General features: G+C 36.1%; 1 protein-coding gene across 1 annotated transcript in view; it reads right to left on the bottom strand.

Annotated features, from left to right (window-relative positions):
- The window catches only part of eps8l2 (EPS8 like 2), a 35,312-nt gene extending 12,379 nt beyond the window's left edge, over positions 1-22,933 (bottom strand). Inside the window, 7 exon segments of the mRNA XM_048158085.1 lie at positions 1,158-1,237; positions 1,557-1,706; positions 2,581-2,742; positions 7,889-7,953; positions 8,116-8,192; positions 21,274-21,320; positions 22,883-22,933. Of these exon segments, the coding sequence (XP_048014042.1) occupies positions 1,158-1,237; positions 1,557-1,706; positions 2,581-2,742; positions 7,889-7,953; positions 8,116-8,131 (473 nt within the window). The 5' untranslated portion in view covers positions 8,132-8,192; positions 21,274-21,320; positions 22,883-22,933.
- Between the last annotated feature and the right edge of the window lie 1,320 nt (positions 22,934-24,253).

Raw genomic sequence — 24,253 nt, 5'->3', positions numbered from 1 at the left:
TTATTTTTTTTATTAAACAGTGGTTTATTGAACAAATTGTGTCTCTCTATTTAAATACATTTGATTATAATTTAAATTTTCTTAAGGATAAAACAAATCTATCTCAGCTAATGCTGTAAACTATATACAGGAAGCCTTTTCTTGCACATAACTTTAATATTAAAGGTTACAGTTAACAACAGAGCCCAAACGATTAAATTCAGTTACTATTTATTTTTAGATATAATAATCAACACTCAAATTATAAAAAACACGTAAATTGCACAGAATGCATGTTTTGCATTAACTTCTAAATCTAATTATAAAATTATTTTTCTACTTCATTTTTTAAATATAATGATTTAAACAGTTACTGTCATAAATTGTTTTCATGACAAATTTATTTAAACATATTAAATAAAGACATTACTAACAGGTAAAGTAAATATAATGAATATATAAGCTAATATAGTGCATATATTTGGCGAAATGCTCATTTCTCTAGTGAACTGACATGCTGTGGACACTAAATGACTTGCCTGAGGTAAATGTAATGCTACGTGAGATATTATTCTCAAGCTGTTTTATTGATATCTTTTCTGCGTTTGAAACACTAGTTGAGAGATTACACGTAAACATATCTCTGCATAGATCATCTGTTCTTCTTCTTCTGCACTTTTTCCTGTTGTGGCGGTTAGCAAACAGCATTGTATTACCGCATGCGCCCCCTTCTGGATTGGAGTGTGGATTGCCTTTGACTGACTGTATGCACCAAACTGTGACGTCCGTACCATGACGTTCGGGACGAATAAATGTATCGTTACACCCCTACTGAACAATCTTCTGTCTCTGATGACCCTGCAACTGGTTTTTCACGAAGAAAATCACACTGCTTCCAAAACACGAGTCTGCATGTAACCAAAGCCCAGTGCTGATACTGTAGCACCCACTGTTGTTAATAAATGAACAACTATTACACACAAGATCACAGAAACCTCAAGGTAAATGTGTCTTTACTATCTGCTGATCCTGTTACGTGTTTTTAGGTCTTCTCAGTGTCATCAATAGACGTATAGTCTGTTCATAAGGTGGAAGTGTTGTGTCAATCATTCTGACTAGTAATGAGTTATTTAAAAACCGCTGCAGTAGCTTTTGTGTCTATGAGGTCTGAGACTCACTTTAGCGTCTGCGGTCGCATCTTCTTGCCACGTGCATTGTCTCCCAGAGCGCTATCAATGTCAGCGTGCACCATCTCGGCCTAAAACACAAAAACATACGCAAGCTCTCAGTTGTTTATCATTATACCGTGGGGGCGTAAATATCCTTTTACAAGCTTTTTCATAATGTTCAGGTATTTCTGGGAAATGAATGAGATGACGTTTCCACAGGGTGATCATTGTGTCTGTGTGTACATGAATGTCTATGTTTTGCTGTTACTTGGAGACACATTTCTCAAAATGTCAGCAGAATAATAACAGCACATGATTAAACCTAAAATATATCAAATGTCATGCATTTCAATGTATCATGATACTATATTTGTTATGGAAGTATGTTTGTGTTTGTGTGAGTCTCACCTCCACTTCGTCACAGTAGAAGAAGTGAATGTCTGGTTTGTGTTGTTCGTTGTCCTGACAGATGAGCAAAAGGACAGAAGGGTATCTTGTCTGGTTCAACAGCGTCTGACAGTGATGAACTGTGGCCAGAGGAAAGTTTTCAAGCTCTTCCTGAGAGAAAGAAAGAGAAACAAAGATAAGGAGAATTAGACATTCAGAATGAATCTTCAATTTTATCTAACCCTAAATGGCTTGCAAAGAAAAGATAAAAATATAAAGATAAAATGTAGTTCAAAATGTATATTGTATATTAAATGTAAAATTAAACAAGTATGTTAAATGTACTAAATGTTTCTCAAAATTTTAATTTATTTTATTTTATTTTAATGCAACTGCCAACAATTAAATAAATTTAAATTAAAATAAAATAAAAAAAGCTAATGACCTTTGACTCTAAAAACAATGATTATAACCATTAATGAGGTCAAAGATCTGGTAATGTTGGCACTTACAGTCACATATTACCAGAATAAATGACGTCACAATAAGACTCACTTCACATGATTCACACGGATGAAACGCTCCCTATCCAGTTATTCCAGATCAGATCGGATTACACTTGGCCAATAGGTCAGAGGAGGCTTTGTTCAGAGGACAGGTGTGGAACATGCTTAAATCCGTTCTCTTTCCATGATCTCAAGTGTGTGTTTAACTTTTTATTGAGAATTAAGATGCAAACTTACAAGCCCAAAATCATACAGAATCTTGAATGAGACAAAATGGACCAGAATTGGCTGGATTGTGAAAAGGCGGCTTGTTAACATTGGTACAGTTCAGTCCTCTATTGGGAAATGTATATTGTATATTGTAATGTATAGTCAATAACTGGGTAATAGATGACGTTAGCGGAACAGTGCATTATGTAGAAAGACTGAAATATCATGCACAAATAAAACTTTAACAATAAGACCAGGAACATGGATTAAGAAAGTAAATAGGGTCACTTTTCTACCTATCTGAACACACAGGGAAAGATCACGCTCACCTTGGTCTCGCAATCCAGGAGTTTGATGGATTTGTCCGTCACCTGCAGCAGCATTTCCTGTGTCCATATTTTGTCTTTGGAGTCCAGGAGTTTTAGCTTCTTAATGGCATCGTCTACCGTAGCGATGGACTCGGTTTTATCCATGATGAACGTAGAGAGATGCTGCAAACATACACATAGCCGAGTGTAAGGTCATCGCTAGAATGATGCATCGCAAACAAATGCAATTTGGTTCATCACATCCGATTTATATGATGGACTGTGGCACTGTTATTTTGCATGTGCATTAAATACAATCTGTTTATTGAAACAGTCTACTAGTGCAGAATAATATAACAGAGCTATAGTAATTATGTCCGCACAATGCCAAGAGTTTCTCATACAACAACTGAAAGACAAATGAAAATTTTGGCGAGCCACCTAGGCGAACATAAGCAACTGTTTTATAAATGTATAAAATGTGCAAAACTACTGACTGGTTCATTTATTCAATATTCTCTATACAGTGAATGTCACATAACTGACTCTAAGAGGAAAAAGAGAGCAAAAATGAGTGCATTTCAACAATTAAAGGCAATATGGCACACTTTTAAATATGTTTTGCATCACAAATGATGCAAAAACTATTTGGCATTTGATTTGACCATTTAGACTCATATCAAAAACTCTGATAGTAATTGGATAGAGATTGTAAACACTGGATTTCATGTTTTGTTTTGTTTTTCCCTCTGCAAACTACAAAAACTAAACAAATTTCCTGCTTTCCATTCAATTCCATTGCTGTTTCGGAGATATTAAACTGAGATTTTAAAGAGGTCTTATTATTGATTTTCAGAAATAGATAATCATGTAAATGTCCTGCTTGTCTAATACGTACCTACATATTGTCTCTTTCTAAATGTCATTGGGTGTGTCGGCATCTTAAAAGAATTAATTGTTATTTTCATAGAGTGAGTAATGTTAGCACACACCTCCTTATAATATTTTATATCCACTTCAGCACTTTAACAACACCTGTGTGTGAGCGTGTGTGTGCGTGCATGTGTGTGTGTGTTGGTGGGTGTGCATTTACATGTCACAATACTATGTGACAAACAGTGATCCCTACCCATCAAAGAGAAGAAATTATTCAAAGCATCATGCATGATTCATAAGCAGATTAAGTCTTGTCACTAGTTATATAAGGGAAGGAGATCTCAGCATGGCTGCCGTGGATTAACCAAACAATCTAACCACAAACATGTTTATTGACACATCTGACCAGACTCTACCCAGGGGGTGGAAAGACTTTAACAGGATGTAGTCCAACCAACTTTCAACTGAACAAAGGGAAGTTAAATTTACATTTGCTTGCTTTGAGATATTTGCACAGATATAATCTGTTTACGAGAGGGTAGGTCAGTGTTTTTGATGTTTCATTATTGGTTCTTCAGATCAATGATTTGGTTTCTGTACTTTTTAAAGTGCCAGAATGTAGATGTTTTTTTTTTTTAAGAAGGAAAAAAAAAACATTCTTACACCCTAGCAACCACCTAAAATTGCCCTAAAACCGCTCAAGCATGCTAGCAACCCCCTAGCAGTGGCCTAAAAAAACACCCCAAAACCCTAGTAACCAGCTATTGATCCCCTAAGACCACACACACCCTAGCAACCAGCTATCAATGACCTAAAACCACTCAAACACCCTAACAACCAGCTATAATTGTCCAAAAACCACTCAAACACCATAGCAACCACCCAGAATTACCCTAAAACCACTCAAACACCCTATCAACCAGCTATCAATGACCTCAAACCCATCAGACACCCTAGAAACCAGCTTTCAATGATCTCAAACCACTCAAACACCCTAGCAACCCCCTAACAGTGGCCTAAATCCACTCAAACACCCTAGCAACCAACTATAATTGTCCTAAAACCACTCAAACACCCTAACAACTAGCTATCAATGACCTCAAACCCTTTAAACACCCTAGCAACCAGCTATCAATGACCTCAAACCACTCAAACACCCTAGCAGCCCACTAGCAGTGGACTAAAGCCACTCAAACACCCTAGCAACTCCCTAGCAGTGGACTAAAGCCACTCAAACACCCTAGCAACTCCCTAGCAGTGGACTAAAGCCACTCAAACACCATAGCAACCAACTATCAATGACCTCAAACCACTCAAACACCCTAGCAGCCCACTAGCAGTGGACTAAAGCCACTCAAACACCCTAGCAATTCCCTAGCAGTGGACTAAAGCCACTCAAACACCCTAGCAACTCCCTAGCAGTGGACTAAAGCCACTCAAACACCCTAGCAACTCCCTAGCAGTGGACTATAGCCACTCAAACACCCTAGCAACTCCCTAGCAGTGGACTAAAGCCACTCAAACACCCTAGCAACCCCTAGCAGTGGCCTAAAACCACTCAAACACCCTAAGAACCAGCTATCAATGACCTCAAACCCATCAAACACCACTCAACTCACCCAAACACCCTAGCAGCCCACTAGCAGTGGACTAAAGCCACTCAAACACCCCAGCAACTCCCTAGCAGTGGACTAAAGCCACTCAAACACCCTAGCAACCCCCTAACAGTGCACTAAAGCCACTCAAACACCCTAGCAACTCCCTAGCAGTGGACTAAAGCCACTCAAACACCCTAGCAACCCCCTAACAGTGGACTAAAGCCACTCAAACACCCTAGAAACTCCCTAGAACCAGCTATCAATGACCTCAAACCCATCAAACACCACTCAAATACCACTCAAGCCACTCAAACACCCTAGCAGCCCCTAGCAGTGGACTAAAGCCACTCAAACACCCTAGCAACCCCCTAGCAGTGGACTAAAGCCAGCCAAACACCATAGCAACCAACTACCAATGATCTCAAACCATCAAACACCCTAGCAGTGACCTCAAACCACTCAAACACCCTAGCAACATGCTATCAATTACCTCAAACCACTCAAACACCCTAGCAACCCCCTAGCAGTGGACTAAAGCCACTCAAACACCCTAGCAACTCCCTAGCAGTGGACTAAAGCCACTCAAACAGCATAGCAACCAACTATCAATGACCTCAAACCATCAAACACCCTAGCAGTGACCTCAAACCACTCAAACACACTTGCAACAAGCTATCAATTACCTCAAACCACTCAAACACCCTAGCAACCCCCTAGCAGTGGACTAAAGCCACTCAAACACCCCAGCAACTCCCTAGCAGTGGACTAAAGCCACTCAAACACCCTAGCAACCCCCTAGCAGTGGACTAAAGCCACTCAAACACCCTAGCAACCCCCTAACAGTGGACTGAAGCCACTCAAACACCCTAGCAACTCCCTAGCAGTGGACTAAAGCCACTCAAACACCCTAACAGTGGACTAAAGCCACTCAAACACCCTAGCAACTCCCTAGAACCAGCTATCAATGACCTCAAACCCATCAAACACCACTCAAATACCACTCAAGCCACTCAAACACCCTAGCAGCCCCTAGCAGTGGACTAAAGCCACTCAAACACCCTAGCAACCCCCTAGCAGTGGACTAAAGCCAGCCAAACACCATAGCAACCAACTATCAATGACCTCAAACCATCAAACACCCTAGCAGTGACCTCAAACCACTCAAACACCCTAGCAACAAGCTATTAATTACCTCAAACACCCTAGCAACCCCCTAGCAGTTGACTAAAGCCACTCAAACACCCTAGCAACTCCCTAGCAGTGGACTAAAGCCACTCAAACAGCATAGCAACCAACTATCAATGACCTCAAACCATCAAACACCCTAGCAGTGACCTCAAACCACTCAAACACCCTAGCAACAAGCTATCAATGACCTCAAACCACTCAAACACCCTAGCAGTGACCTCAAACCACTCAAACACCCTAGCAACAAGCTATCAATGACCTCAAACCACTCAAACACCCTAGCAACCCCTAGCAGTGGCCTAAAACCACTCAAACACCCTAAGAACAAGCTATCAATGACCTCAACACATCAAACACCACTCAAACACCCTAGCAGCCCCTAGCAGTGGACTAAAGCCACTCAAACACCATAGCAACTCCCTAGCAGTGGACTAAAGCCACTCAAACACCCTAGCAACCCCCTAGCAGTGGACTAAAGCCACTCAAACACCCTAGCAACCCCTTAGCAGTGGACTAAAGCCACTCAAACACCCTAGCAACCCCCTAGCAGTGGACTAAAGCCACTCAAACACCCTAGCAACTCCCTAGCAGTGGACTAAAGCCACTCAAACACCCTAGCAACCCCCTAGCTGTGGACTTAAGCCACTCAAACACCCTAGCAACTCCCTAGCAGTGGACTAAAGCCACTCAAACACCCTAGCAACCCCCTAGCAGTGGACTAAAGCCACTCAAACACCCTAGCAACCTAAAAACAACCCAGAACACATCAGTATCTTGGTGGTGAGTTCTTCTACATAGGCATTTTCTTCAATTAATCTTCAATATTAGAAAAATAGAATTCATTTTAAAAAGTCCATTTCAGTTTCGTTTCGATTTTTAAAGAAATACTGTGAATCTGGTTTCAAATGAAAGCCGTATGGCTTAACAATGTATAAATATGTACCCTCTGTTGATTTTTTTTCTCTTTTCCTTTTCTCTCTTATTTTGTAATTTCTATTGTATCGTGAAGCATGTAATATGTTCTTCTGATGTAATATGGAAGTTACTCTAGTACATGCTATTTACTGATAATAAAGCATTCAAAAAAAAGAATGTGTAAGCATTCAAGACCTTATATGACTGCTGCTGGCGTGGACGTTTTATCAACATTATGCGTGTATGAGAGCGAGAAAATGAGATAAGAGACACAATATAGCCAATAAGTGAAGGGTGAAAGTGAGAAGAATAGACTATGGAAAATAATGCATCTAGATCAGAACAAAGTTCAACAGAACATCTCGAGGCAGACCTAAATAATGGTGTCGTTTGATTAGCGTTTGTGGAAATGATGCATTTGCGCATGGCTAAATCAGTTGTTCTGCTGGGGTTCTTTCAGGTTGCAGGTGCATAAAAGGCATCAGTGCATTTCAACCAATCAAATTCGAGGACAGGAACTAGCCATTGTATAATGCAGATTTCAGATTGTGTTATCTTGGTTGACAACAGCATAGATGGAGGTTAACGCTGCCCTGGCAAATCTGATCAAGTGACCTGATTGCTTTATTACGATATCGAGTCATCGGTTGAATCACGTTAAATATTAAACCAATCTCTCGGTGGTGAGGTTTAGCTACTCAACAAGCTTGGAGAGAAGAAGCAGAATTAAAAGAGTTTAGCATCTCGCTCACCTGCACATGGTACTGCGAAGTCTCTTGCATGATGACATTCGAGTTTGAGTACTTCTTTCGTTGCTCTGAAAGAAATAAAGATACAAACAATGACATATGAGACACAGGCTTGCTAGAGGAAAAAGACGCTATCTTGAGTTCCTCATATGTAAAGTAATTTTTTTGACAGATATTCATGCAATGAATATAAACGCACAAGTTGTATGTGCAGACAAACACACACTAACCTGAATAGTGCCACATTTTGGTGTAAGGACCGTCTAGATCACTTAAGCAAGACGTTTCAAGTACACGAACAGAAAAACTGATGAAACACCAGCATTTGCATTATAATTGATTCCATGAAACACCATGACGCGTTAATACAGTTAGTGATATAATAATACAATGCTCGTTTATGAGTCAGAATCATATGAGATGAGAAATAGCTCGTTACTGGAATAAAATTCTCACCCTTACCTTTCAAACCAACAAATCCTGTCTACAAATCTGCGTTAAACATCTCCATTGTGTTAAAAAATCTGTTTCCTTCCAGCTGTAATGCTCTGATGGACTGACGGAGAGAAAATGTTCTGACAGGCTGGAATCGTGTTTCACCTGCCTCTTTTATGCGAGGTCAAAGGTCAAACTGTGTAACACATATAAACCCTTCCTACTCTCTGACTATGACTTCAATATCATATCACTGTTTGTTTTACAGCAGTTCTATAAATCAGCTCAGGGCTGCATGTTTCTTGACTTCACATTTGCTTCACAACGGATCAAGTCGTACCCAAATTTAAGTGTTCATATGTTGCTCAGGAGACATTTTTTATTGCAAACTTTGGTATCTTTTGCACAGTTTGAGACATTCTTGAAACGGGACTTTTTTGAGACGTCTCTCTTGGGCAACACTTGAAGGCTACAGTAAATGACTCAGTTAAGACATTTAACAGACATATTAAGTTTAGTTAAAGGTTAAAGCGCACAATCAAAGGCGATTCTCTCTTGAAAACATGTTTTAGTTCAGGACTATGTTTATGGTGTTCTAGTTATAAAGTTCTAGTTCGCCGTAAGAATAATGATAACAAGGTTATGGTGTGTTTAAAATAGTTACATAAACACGGGTATGGACGGGTAGCGTGTTGTCATGGTGACTGAATGTTTTGGAGTTTTGTCCCTCCACTGGTTGATTCATTCAGATAACGTCAAAAATGTGATATTGGAAATATGAATGAATCACTGCAGCTAAATACAAATAGTGATAGAATGGTTATGGAATGCCAACAGAGAGTTTATGTACCATTATTACCATTGTTGGCACATTTAGACTTTTTTATTTTTATTTATTGTTATTTTTCTTAATTACTTAATTTAATTGTTATTTATTTACACTCAATTTTTTATGAGCTATTTTCCAATTTCTAATGATAATCATTTTCCATTTTATTTTTTATTTATTTATAAAATAAAATAAAATACAATAAAATTAAATTAAGGTATTTTGGAAATATTATTATTATTCCAAATATTATTATTTGGAATAAAATTTAATGAAATTCATGCACTATATGTACTATGGTTGTTTTATATACTATATACCGTAAATGTATTTATATACACAAATATAAATAATCTACGGAAGAGGATTAGGGCCAAGCAATAATAAAAAAATAAAACCATCTCGAGATTAAAGTTGTTAAATTTAGAGAAAAAAGCTGAAATAAAATGTTGAGAATAAACTCGTTAAATTTCGAGAAAAAAGTCGAGATAAAATGTTGAGAATAAACTCATTAAATTACGAGAAAAACTCGTTAAATTTCGAGAAAAAAGTCGAGATAAAATGTTGAGAATAAACTCGTTAAATTACGAGAAAAAACTCGTTAAATTTCGAGAAAAAAGTTGAAATAAAATGTTGAGAATAAACTTGTTAAATTACAAGAAAAAACCCGTTAAATTTCGAGAAAAAAGTTGAGATAAAATGTTGAGAATAAACTCGTTAAATTACGAGAAAAAAATCGTTACATTTCGAGAAAAAAGTTGAAATAAAATGTTGAGAATAAACTTGTTAAATTACGAGAAAAAACCCGTTAAATTTCGAGAAAAAAGTTGAGATAAAATGTTGAGAATAAACTCATTAAATTACGAGAAAAAACTCGTTAAATTTGAGAAAAAAGTCTAGATAAAATGTTGAGAATAAACTCGTTAAATTACGAGAAAAAAATCGTTAAATTTCGAGAAAAAAGTCGAGATAAAATGTTGAGAATAAACTCGTTAAATTACGAGAAAAAACTCGTTAAATTTCGAGAAAAAAGTTGAAATAAAATGTTGAGAATAAACTTGTTAAATTACAAGAAAAAACCCGTTAAATTTCGAGAAAAAAGTTGAGATAAAATGTTGAGAATAAACTCGTTAAATTACGAGAAAAAAATCGTTAAATTTCGAGAAAAAAGTTGAAATAAAATGTTGAGAATAAACTTGTTAAATTACAAGAAAAAACCCGTTAAATTTCGAGAAAAAAGTTGAGATAAAATGTTGAGAATAAACTCATTAAATTACGAGAAAAAACTCGTTAAATTTTGAGAAAAAAGTCTAGATAAAATGTTGAGAATAAACTCGTTAAATTACGAGAAAAAAATCGTTAAATTTCGAGAAAAAAGTCGAGATAAAATGTTGAGAATAAACTCGTTAAATTACGAGAAAAAATTCGTTAAATTTTCGAGAAAAAAGTTGAAATAAAATGTTGAGAATAAACTTGTTAAATTACGAGAAAAAACCCGTTAAATTTTGAGAAAAAAGTCGAGATAAAATGTTGAGAATAAACTCGTTAAATTACGAGAAAAAAATCGTTAAATTTCGAGAAAAAAGTTGAAATAAAATGTTGAGAATAAACTTGTTAAATTACGAGAAAAAACCCGTTAAATTTCGAGAAAAAAGTTGAGATAAAATGTTGAGAATAAACTCATTAAATTACGAGAAAAAACTCGTTAAATTTTGAGAAAAAAGTCTAGATAAAATGTTGAGAATAAACTCGTTAAATTACGAGAAAAAAATCGTTAAATTTCGAGAAAAAAGTCGAGATAAAATGTTGAGAATAAACTCGTTAAATTACGAGAAAAAACTCGTTAAATTTCGAGAAAAAAGTTGAAATAAAATGTTGAGAATAAACTTGTTAAATTACGAGAAAAAACCCGTTAAATTTTGAGAAAAAAGTCGAGATAAAATGTTGAGAATAAACTCGTTAAATTACGAGAAAAAAATCGTTAAATTTCGAGAAAAAAGTTGAAATAAAATGTTGAGAATAAACTTGTTAAATTACGAGAAAAAACCCGTTAAATTTTGAGAAAAAAGTCGAGATAAAATGTTGAGAATAAACTCGTTAAATTACGAGAAAAAAATCGTTAAATTTCGAGAAAAAAGTCGAGATAAAATGTTGAGAATAAACTCGTTAAATTACGAGAAAAAAATCGTTAAATTTCGAGAAAAAAGTCGAGATAAAATGTTGAGAATAAACTCGTTAAATTACGAGAAAAAAATCGTTAAATTTCGAGAAAAAAGTTGAAATAAAATGTTGAGAATAAACTCGTTAAATTACGAGAAAAAAAGTCGTTACATTTCGAGAAAAAAGTCGAGATAAAATGTTGAGAATAAAGTCATTAAATTCCGAGAAAAAAGTTGTTAAATTACGAGAAAAAAGTCGAGATAAAATGTTGAGAATAAAGTCATTAAATTCCGAGAAAAAAGTCGTTAGATGAGAAAAAAGTCGAGATAAAATGTTGAGAATAAAGTCATTAAATTCCGAGAAAAAAGTCGTTAGACTATGAGAACAAATTCGTTAAATTATCAGAAAAATGTCATTAAATTTTGAGAAAAAAGTCGAGATAAAATGTTGAGAATAAACGAATTAACTTAAAATTATGAGTTTATTCTCAACATTTTATCTCGACTTTTTTCTCGAAATTTATCAATTTTTTCTCGAAATGTAACAACTTTAATGTTGAGATGGTTTTAATTTTTTATTATTGCTTGGCCCTAATCCTCTTCCATAATAATCCTATATACAATCCTAATTTATTTTATTTTATTTTATTTTATCTAATCTGGGGATGGCAAAAAATGTAATGTTTTTTAAAATGTCTCTTCTGCTAACCAAGGCTGCATTTATTTGATCACAAATACAGTAAAAAAACAGTGAAATATTTGTACAATTTAAAATAACTGTTTTCTATTTGAATATATTGTTAAAATGTAATTTATTCCTGTGATCAAAGCTGAATTTTCAGCATCATTATGCATGAATGCATCAGCATCATGAAAACAGTTGTGCTGCTTCATATTTTTGTGGAAACCGTAATATATTTTCTTTCTTTGCTGAAATTTACTGTAAACCTGTTCCGTATGCAATAATATTTGATTTGATGTTCACTTTTTCTGCACCAGAATAATATACCATTATTGCACTAATGTATACAGCCAAGCAAAACTAACAAATTTTAGCATGCCAATAAACACAGAAACTGAATGGCGAGAGACAGAGATAGTGGGAGAGAGGGTCATCGCCCTGTGTGAGTCTCAGGGGTTAAATGACCAGAGCTAATCATTACCACTAAATGAGCACATGTTCTTATCAGCCGCTTTACGGGATCACATATCAGAGGTACATTCTCTCACAGCCCCTCCTCCGTTTATCTCTCTCTCCATCTCTCCAGGAAGTCTTCTTCACACTCTCTCCTCTCTTCCTGTTAGATGGAGAGAGTCCGAACGGTTCGCACCCACGGCATCTTTGTGTAAGTTGAGCTGCGTGCATGCGTTATTCATGTCTGACATTTACTCCAAACGCTTCGCAGCATGTCGACAGCTTGCAACGTGCGAGATCTAAATGCTGCACGGGACAAACTCCAGCCTCTCACGGAAGAGAGGCATTCTGACTCCATGATAATTCTTGTGTTAATTTAACACTAGCAATTAAACTAAACACCTGCAGTTTACCTGAGATGAACCTTGACCGACTTTTCTCGTAACCAGAGCGGCACCAAAGAAAATCACCAATGTGATCTCTTTAAAGGAGTGCTTGATTATGATTTCACTTTTTTTACTTTAGTTAGTGTTCAATGTTGATGTTTGAGCATAAACAACATCTGCAAAGTTACGACATTCAAAGTTCAATGCAAAGAGATATTTTCTTTTACAGAAATCGCTGTTTAAGGACCCTTTTCACAAGATGTAATATAGTCTCTGGTGTCTCCAGAATGTGTCTCTGAAGTTTCAGCTCAAAATCCCCCACAGATCATTTATTATAGCTTGTTAAATTTGCTGCTATTTGGGTGTGAGCAAAAACACGCCATTTTTGTGTCTGTCCCTTTAAATGCAAATGAGCTGCTGCTCCCGCCCCTTTTCCAGAAGAGGGCGGAGCTTTAACAGCTCAACAACAACAAAGCTGGAGAATCTCACGCAGCCAAAATGAGGATTGTCAGTAACGGTGTTCAGCCTTACATTGTTCAAACCGGAGTCGACACTGATGGAGAGACTCAGGAAGAAGTTACAACTTTTAGGACGTTTCTGAACATTAGTGGATAAATTTATGTAGTTGCTGTGGAGTTGATTCAACTCATCCACTAGCATGTGCCGACATGCAATTGAACTTTGAGGACCCCTTTAAGGAATTTCAGGAGAAACATCTAATACAAAGTTACTTGAAAATAAGTTAGAAATCCCAAGCTATACGAAAGAGCAACGCTTGAGCAATATTTTCCTTTTGATCTGGGATCTAAAGTTATTTCTTGTAGATTTTAGGTCTAACTGTATGACAGAAGCACATTTCTTCTCCAAACAGTATTCACACTTAAGTTTTAGCACTTTACAACATATAAACTTCAGTTCAAACAGAATGAAAAGTTGAAAATCTCTAAACCTTTGACCCTCAAACACAAACATATTTGCGCTCACACACACCGTCAGGCAAACCGTTGTCCTAACATGACTGCTGGAGGTCTAGTAACGCAATCTGTCTCACCTCTCAGCGTCTCTCACCTCTGCGTCTCTCTTTCACAATATGCACAACTGTCTTTCACTGTTTGACTTTCTTCTGTGAACAGAAACAACGTTGGACGCCATTTAATTTAATTGTATGAACAAAAAAACAGAGACATATTTCAAAATATCTTTTTTTGTGTAACACAAAAGAAAGATGAGGATATTGTCACTTTTTTATGAACTATCCCTTTAACAAAACAACAGTCATTTGTTTTATATGCACTACCATTCAAAAGTTTGACGGTAAGATTTTAATGTTTTTGAAAGAAGTCTCTTCTGCTCACCACGCTGCAATTATTTGACCAAAAATACAGTAAAACAGTGAAATACTATTTAAATGTAAAATATCTGTTTTCTATTTTAATATATATTTTAAAATGTAATTTATTTCTGTGATCAAAGCTGAATTTTCAGCATCATTACTCCAGTCTTCAGTGTCACATGACCCTTCAGAAATCATTTTAATATGATGATTTGATGCTTAGTCAATCAATGTTGAAAACAGATGTGCTGCTTAATATTTTGTGGAAAGTGCAATAGAAAGTTCATAAGAACATTTTCTTAACCTCAACAAGCCTTCTTATTTTTCAACCGCCAGTAATATATTTCGCCCATTCCTGAAGGATAAAATCAAGTCCTAGCCAACAGTTTTTACTAGTTGAATATCATGTTTCCCTCATAAATACATCATAGACGTAAGATACGTAAGATTCTCGTGTCAAACAGGAACCATCCAAATAAACTGTAACCATCAAGACCAAACCTGTCTCACAACCCCTCTGCAGCTCCAAGCATCACCTGTTGTGATGCTGCCGTGCCAATCGGATATGGTGTCCCATCTGGACACAATTCAGGGAATGCCATCTGTTACACAAGAACAGCAACAACCACACACAAACTTCCAAACCGCGTCCTCTGCGCTTACCGTTTCAAAGCACCATTCTAACATGCACAATAAACCATGTATATGAAACCACAAAGGCATTGCTTTGCAGTTACAAAGGTGTTTTAGGTTTCTGCTATGTGGTTGCTTACTGAAAATTTGTGTTGTGTGGAGATTGTGACCTCTAACTATCACCAGCAAAGATCCCAACCATCAAAAAAGTCCAAAAGAAAGGAAAATGGACAGAAGAGAAGAAACAAAAAGCAGATTAGATTTAACATATTACATTACTGTTTACAGTCGTAATGCTGTCCTGAGCCTGAGAACAAATCAGATGAGAACAATACTACAACTGAATTGAGCTGAATAATGACACTATTGTCTTCTGTAGAGCTGCTTCACAGCTGATGATTGACGAATTTATTGAACTGACTTGAGCTGAATAACAACACTATACAAAAATGATCTGAGAACGTTTTGTTAATGTTCTGAAAATGTAATTGCTGAATGCTCTCTGAATGTTCAAAATGTTCAGTTTATTAAATGTTCTAAAAACATAGTTTTTCTTGGTTACCCGAACATTCCATTTCATCATTCTTCAGACGTTATGGGAATGTTACTTTGGAATGTTTTCTGAACCTTCTGAAACAAGCAGTAATATTTAAAAAAAAACTTCCAATCAAACGTTTCAGGTAAAAACATTCCATGAACAATGTATAAATAGTGTTTTAAACTTTTTGAGAACATTATTAAAGATCAGATATGTTTGAACAAATGTTTTAACGTTACTGTTAAGTTCTGACAACGTTCCCTGTTAGTTGTGATTGTCTGCTGTAGAGCTGCTTATTATGGAGGCTTGTTTCCGAAATGATATAAAAAATAAAAAAGGGAATTGCCGACTTTTTAATCTCAAAATTCTGACTTTTTCCTCGCAATTCGAGTTTATATCTCACAATTATATCTCACTAAATCTGACTTTATATCTCACAATTCTGACTTTATATCTCGCAATTCTGACTTTATATCACTCAATTCCGACTTTATATCTCGCAATTCTAACTTTATATCACACAATTCCGACTTTATATCACGCAATTCTGACTTTATATCTCGCAATTCTGACTTTATAATTCGCAATTCCGACTTTATAACTCACAATTCTGACTTTATATCAAACAATTCCGACTTTATATCTCGCAATTCTAACTTTATATCACACAATTCCGACTTTATATCACGCAATTCTGACTTTATATCTCGCAATTCTGACTTTATAATTCGCAATTCCGACTTTATATCTCACAATTCTGACTTTATATCAGGCAATTCTGACTTTATATCTCGCAATTCTGACTTTATATCTCGCAATTCTGACTTTATAATTCGCAATTCCGACTTTATATCTCGCATATCTCGCAATTCTGACTTTATAACTCGCAATTCTGACTTTATATCTCGCAATTCTGACTTTATATCTCGCATTCGACTTTATATTCTCGACTTTATATCTCGCAATTCGCAATTCTGACTTTATAACTCGCAATTCTGACTTTATATCTCACAATTCCTGACTTTATAACTCGCTTTACTTTAACTCGCAATTCTGACTTTATATCTCGCAATTCTGACTTTATAACTCGCAATTCTGACTTTATATCTTTATATCAATTACTTTTTTTAGTTTTTTATTTAGTGGCAGAAACAAGCTTACATAGTTTATAGCTAAATTAAACTGGTTTCATAACTGATTAATTTTACACACGCTGCAAAATATGATTGTAATTATTAGAGTAAGTTTACAAGAAAATACTATTTCAGTCTTTCTACTTTAAAATTTCAAATTTAATTCAATGTCACTTGCCACTTCTATGTAATTAATTGTGAAATTTACTAAGTAAGTTTCTGAGAAAGTTTCTACAACATTTATTTTTTTGTTCAGTAGCTACAGTCAGTTAAACTGAACAAACACTGAACTGACTTGAGCTAAATAATGACACTACTCTCTTTTTAGTGCTGTGTTACAAAATTTTAATTTGTGTCATATCTGATGAAGTTTGCATGATTGATTTTGTTATTTTTCTGTTTATTACTGCTTTGAAACAATCTAAAGCACTGTATAAATTATTTGTCTGGACTCGGCTGAGCCAGTCAATCCTAACGGACAATGTCTTTCACTCTTTTATCTGATGATGGTGTGATAAGTGTGTGGGGTTTGAAGCGCTCCTGCTCATTTGCATTGCCTCTCCGCAAGCATGGATCTGGTGATAGATGGGAGGTTTTTTTTGCATGTGCTGGTTTGCAGGGGGCTGATGGGAAGGGAAGCTAAACCAAGGACACGACACAATAAAATCAAACCACAGGAACAGATTTAAAGGCACGGCTCAGTGCATATGAGCAAAGAGAAATGTGAAACTTTGCAAGAGCATCAGGTTTGTGTATGTGTGTGTGTGTGTGTGTGTGTGTGTTTGAGCTCCTGTGTCCCATGGGTCATTGCCAGAGTGCAGAACACACAAAAACATAAAAACATGTTGTGTCTCTTATGTAAGGCTCAGGTGAATAAATGCAGTCATCACATAAACACACAGATGAATTGCACAAATCCTATAAAGAACATGCCCTGGTCATATTTTACCCCAAAATCTAAAGAGATGCATAATTTATATTTTGAAATTATATTTTGCATTTTTTTAAAAAAGGTTTTTTTTTTTTTTTTTTTTTTTTGGAAGCCCATTAAAATATTCTGACTTTTTATGCAATTTTTTTTATTAAAGTCAATGCAAAATATATTTGTATTCTCATTACTGTAATGCAAAAATAATGATATATTTTTACACTATAAAATATTTAAATGAAATGAAATGAAATGAAATTAAATTAAATTAAAAACACTCTGTCCTGGCAGCATGATTTTGAATGTATTACTATTACCCCATAGGGGGAAAAAAACTCAAATTTGAAATTTCAACTGGTTGAAATCTGAACTGGTTCTTCTTGAGATTCTCTCTCTCACACATGCAGCTTCAGCTAGTATTACTGTACAGCTTCCAAAACTCATCAATCACCTGTTAAAACACTGTCACTGTTTCTCTCTCTCGACCTCACTGCAATAAACCATTAGCCAAAAATAAGTGTTTGAGCTTCTAAAATGATACATGTATCTCTCTGGCCTCTTCTTCATTCTGCCCTCTCTTACTTTCATTCTCGTTTTCTTAAAAGCTCAAAAGCCTCTTTTATGTACATGTCAGACTGTGTTAAGCACACGCCCCCTTTTTCCAGACACACCCGGCTGGGCACAGAGGCAGACTGTGTGTATATTTATGTCGAGACGCACACCCCCGGAGACACACACACACCTAGTTGTCATGACGACAGGTGCACGATAAACACCCTGCTCTATGCATTCATTTAAAGTTGGCATTATTCAAATTGAACACTCATGTCAGTATAAACATAGATATCTTCTTAAAAATAAAGGTTCTTTATTGGCATTGATGGTTCCATGAAGAACCTTTAAAATCCATGGAATCTTTTTATTGGACAAAAGATTCTTTATAGTGGAAAAAAAAGTTCTTTAGATCATTAAAATGTTCTTCACACTAAGAAAAAAAATATGGTTCTTTTTCAGAATGTTCACTGAAAGGTTCTTTGTGGAACCAAAAATGGTTCTTCTATGGAATCACTGCAAAAACACCCTTTTGGAACCTTTATTTTTAAAAGAGTAACTATTATGTCAAACCTTCCATTCTTCAAATCTATATCAATAACACCAAAAGTAAAATACAGGTAAAGCAAATCGTTCCCACTATAAGTGATTTCTTTGTCACTCATGACCTCAATAGTGTGCGGTCAGTCTGAAATATCCTGGCACACTCATTTGATAGGCAAACGTCTCATTGTTCTGGTTTAGCTGAATCGCAGCAAGGCCTGTGAGCGCTGCGAGTGTGTGTGATACGCATGCAAATGTCCTACTGTACGACGTGAGGACTGCCATTTCAAAGGAAACAGGGAACAGGATGTGATGTCATAGAAGGGGGAAGAGCCATACAAACACACACACACAATAAACCACATCCGTGCACAACTATGGCACAGGTAAACATTGGGCATTATTCGTGAAGGTCATTGTGATTTTGCCAAGTAAGGCATGTTTTGTTGATCCAGGATCATTCCAGTCAGAAAATTTAGTTCTAACGCCTAAAACTAGCCGTAACCATAAGTTATCTCTAAAATCAAAGGGAAATGATTCTTTGGATTATTTGGAATGTTGTTCCAGGATCAAAATAGATCCTGGAACAGGTTGTACTTGGTTGAAATCAACATTCCCCATTCAGGAAATACAAGCAGTTGTTTAAATCGCTGCATTGATTTCAGTGCAAAAATCAGCAAAAGAGTGAATTTAAATATAAAAAGTAAAAGTAACACTTAGGGTTGTCAAAAGTACCGACTTCGGTACCAAGTTGGTACTAAAATTTTAAAAATGCGATGATACCAGCATTTCCCCTAGCTTCTTAAACACCTCTGATTGGCCATTGTGTTCACATGCTCAACAGGTATGTCTGTGATTGGCTACAATGATCTATGCTTCAAAAACATGTTGTGAATAGACATCAATGACACTCTTCAGTAACACTTACACAAATACACACAGCGGATATATTAGGGATCCGCTGATAGACGTCTGCTTTCAACACTCATTCATGCATGAATGCATGAACGCAATGGCCAATCACAGACAATAATTTGAAGAGTTTGGTTCCAAAACGCTATAAATCCATTTTGATTAAAGGGTTAGTTCACCCAAAAATTAAAATAATGTCATTTATTTCTTATGCCGTTCCACACCCGTAAGATCTTCGGAACACAAATTAAGATATTTTTGTTGAAATCCGATAGCTCAGAGAGGCCTGCATTCACAGCAATGGCATTTCCTCTCTCAAGATCCATTAATGTACTAAAAACATATTTAAATCAGTTCATGTGAGTACAGTGGTTCAATATTAATATAATAAAGCGGTGAGAATATTTTTGGTGCGGCAAAAAAACAAAATAACAACTTATATAGTGATGGCCGATTTCAAAACACTGCTTCAGGAAGCATCGGAGCACAAATGAATCAGTGTATTGAATCATGATTCGGATCGCGCGTCAAACAGCCAAACTGTTGAAATCACGTGACTTTGGCACTCCGAACAGCTGATTCGACACAAAAGATTCTTAACGCTCCGAAGCTTCCTGAAGCAGTGTTTTGAAATCGGCCATCACTATATAAGTCGTTATTTTGTTTTTTTGGTGCACCAAAAATATTCCCGTGGCTTTATAATATTAATATTGAGCCATTGTACTCACATGAACTGATTTAAATATGTTTTTAGTACATTAATGGATCTTGAGAGAGGAAATGTCATTGCTGGCTATGCAGGCCTCACTGAGCCATCGGATTTCAACAAAAATATCTTAATTTGCAAGAAAGTGGCCAGATGAAAACCACTATTTTCTGTTTCAAACTTTCACATAGCATCTTTTGGTTATAAAAACATTAAAAATTCAAATCTATATTTTGATTTTCAAAGGTTTATTATAAAAACAGATTATTTTTTCCCCCAATTTTTTTTGTTTTTTCAAAATGCAATTAATCCATCAATATATAAGTTATTTTTCATATTGAAAATACACAACAAAGTAAGTTGATCCACATATATGACAGCCTCTGTACTTTGTCAATACTAATCTTATATACAGGCATTTGACTAAAAATACATTGTCGTCGCTCCCAAAATGAATTCAAAGGGTTATCTTGTTAATGTTATAAATGAATTATGTCTGTTTACCGATTAAAGAGTATCTGGCACCACCGCACGGTTAAAATAAACACATTTACCGAGTACATTGGTATTAAAAACGGCTTTTAAAAACAGTTCATGATTCAGTTTTGGGGACCGTGACAGAAGTTCGTGGAACAAGCAACAGCCGCATTTTTCTTCCTCCCGACTCGAGTGCCTCATCTTCTGAATCTCCTCACGTAAATGATTACATTTCGATGACTTACGTTTCTTCCCCACCACAGGTTCACCAATGCCGCCAAAATTATCAATTTTTCTCTTTTTGTTGATCACAAAGTACAAAGCAGATAAGAAAAACTAGGATGCTGGGTGTATTCAGAGCGCCGCCATTACTGTTTACAGCGCGTGGAATGGAGCGCAGTGATTGGTTGAGCGGATATATCGCGTTCTGCAGAGACTGGCGTTTGTCGCGTTTTGGAAAGAAAGGGAGAAAACATAACATGACGGATATCGCATTTTGCACAAAATTAATGAATGACTTTTCAATACAGACCAGATGCAATACTGATTTTGGCGGAAACTCAATTTTTTTTAAAATGGCGTTTATCGCGTTTTGGAACCAAACTCTTCATTTCACTTTATTTTATTACTTGGCTTTCTATCACCATAAGAAATTGCTCACAGCACAAATAAACGTGATGTTTACTTACCGAACAGGGTCTTGGCACTGATCTTGCTGTCCGATCTGGCCACCCCACTGCAAAGAAGAGCAGATGAGGATGAGGAGGGTGGTGGACGATGTCTGCTCTTCATTGCTGTACAGTCTTTTGCTTTAAATACTCTAGACGGCACACGCTCGCTGCACTGGTCTAAAGTGAACGCTGTGCACAGATTGTGCAAGGCTTATTAGCAGGATCTACAGGTTGTGAGAGCATATGCGAGCGAGGGAAGGGGGTTTGAGTGAGACACACAGAGACACAGAGACAGGTTGTTTCCAACAGGGCAGGAAAGGCAAACATTCCCAAACAGTGCTGCTCTGTTAACTTAGACTGTAATATACATACACACACACAATCTCACAAAAAAATCACTAACTACGGGATGTTTGGCTAGGTGTGTGTAGCCCCCATTCATTTTACATGCATATAATGCCAGAAACATGTTATTTGAAAGTACACAAATGCATTTAGCCAATGAAATGCAATCACACTGTCCTGGTGTATGGAACAAGAACATGTCCTCTTATGTTTTGTAAAATACCGTAAAAGACACAATTAACTTTAAACTGTTGCTCCGCCATGACAGATGAAAAAGACTGTTAATGCTAATGCCCACTATAGGGTGGAATGCATTGAGTACTTGTGTTGCATTATGAACAGAGGTGTAAAGTACTTCAGTAAATGTATTAGTTACTGTACTTAAGTATTTTTTTGGCTACTTTGTACTGAGTTGTACTGAGTATCAAAGATATTGGCAACTTTTACTCTCTACTTGACTGCATTTTTGAGCAAGTAAATGCACTTTTTACTCCACTACATTTGTGATGAGTAATGCAATTACAAATGACATTTTTCATGGCAGCTACTTTTTCTGCAGCAGTTTATTTCTGATATAAAGAAGCGATATCACCATCTAAGGGCATTGAAGGTACTATATCTTGTGCATTTTGTCTTTACTCACCCAAAACTTGTCAACAAGGATACTTTACGTGAATGTGAGTGCATTAGCAGGTAGTTGCTGATCGCAGATGTTTGATTTATTAGATGAGGAAATGACTGCAGCTGGTGATAAACCAGCACATATAGTAGACTTTGACTATTTAAATTTACTTATTTATCCGCTATACTGACAAGACCATTCTAAAGGATATTGGTTTATTATGGCCTTTCTGTGCACTTGAGCTCAACTAAGACTTGTAGACGTTTAAAAGGTTGTCGACCTTGATTTATTGCAACATTGAGGTGTTCGGTTTTATTTTGATTTTAGAAAATAAGCTTGATTTCTGATCTTACAAATCAATTGTTTCTTATTTTCACCAGCATGTCTCTCAGGACTAGTGCATCTCTGACTCTACATTCAGCATAATACTTAAATACTGTTAAAATCAGATACTTTTAAGACTTTTACTCAAGTCTCATTGGAATTGGTTACTTGCCACTTGTAGTGGAGTCATTTATTTTCAGTACTTTTACTCAAGTATGGTTTTCAGGTACTCTTTACACCTCTGATTATGAAATGCAACAACATATAAAGTTTAGCTTGCATAGTTAGAAGCATCTCCATTCACGTAACTGTGTATGACTCGAGAAAGAGACTTACTTGCTTGGTTTTGTTGGGGTCCCCAAAACATTCATGTTCTACGACATCCACCTGTGACAGAGAGCGAGACACAGGGTCATTGACACCAAGAAGGAAATGAAACACATCACAGCAATTACAGTAAATCACCACATCACTGTATTTTGTACTATAATATCTCCCTGAACTTCCTGCAGGGTGTGTCTGACCAGTATGAAATGTGCAGTAATGCACTAATGACTCTTAATTTGAATAATTTAAGGTTGGTTAAGACCGGCATCATCACTCTGGCCTCTTTGTCACAAATTGCCAGCGTCTTAATCTCTCGCTAAACACCATGCTATTTTTGTTTTCCACACCTCCACCCTTCTCTCTTTCAAAGGCCTTTCCATTGTTTGTTTCCTTCTCTGTCCTGGACGCTGTGAATAATTCATCTCTGTGTGACTCTTGAGGCACATGACTCCTTTGAAGAACTGTAAATGCATCAAATAGAGCATGAAGCGACTGTCTGTGTCCTGTCTGCTGTTTGCTCAGCTCATGTCATTACAAACAAATAAGTCACTACAAACAAATGTATCTTAAAAACATTTGTAACTTTAAATTATCCAATTTTTTTTAGTTTGAGTAGAAAATTAATTAAACTTTAGAATAATGTCTTTCAGCATTTTTCAACAGCTTTGAAACCTCTGAATTTACACTCTAAAAAAACTGGACCCAAGTTGGGTTGAAAATGGACAAACCCAGTGGTCGGGTTGAATGTTTGCCCAATATGCTGGGCAGTTTTATTTAGCCCAGCTATTGTTTATGAACCCAAAATAGGTTAGAAATTAAAAACCAGACACGTAATTACTAGAGGCAACAATAATAATCAAAAGGTGAACATTTATTAATAAGCAATTTAATAAATGTTTATTGTTTAATTATTATTCATTAAACATATTAATAAATGTTCATTTATTAAACATATTAATAAATGTTAATTTCCAACATACTTTGGGTTCATTTTAAGAAAGCAATACAGTAATTATTAAATATTTTAGTTAAAGGTGCCATCGAACATTTTTTTTAAAGATGTAATATAAGTCTAAGGTGTCCCCTGAATGTGTCTGTGAAGTTTCAGCTCAAAATACCCCATAGATTTTTTTTAATTAATTTTTTTAACTGCCTATTTTGGGGCATCATTAACTATGCACAGATTCAGGCTGCGGCCCCTTTAAATGCTAGCGCTCTCCGCCCCCCTCCCAAGCTCTCGACTCTATCATTGCATAAACAAAGTTCACACAGTGGATCTTTACAAAGTGTTTATCATGCATGCGTCGGATTATGTGAGTACAGTATTTATTTGGATGTTTACATTTGATTCTGAATGAATTTGAGGCTATGCTCCGTGGC

The sequence above is a fragment of the Megalobrama amblycephala genome, linkage group LG15 (genome assembly GCF_018812025.1).
Source record: "Megalobrama amblycephala isolate DHTTF-2021 linkage group LG15, ASM1881202v1, whole genome shotgun sequence".
NCBI lineage: Eukaryota > Metazoa > Chordata > Actinopteri > Cypriniformes > Xenocyprididae > Megalobrama > Megalobrama amblycephala.
This window is presented reverse-complemented; position numbering and strand designations above follow the sequence as displayed.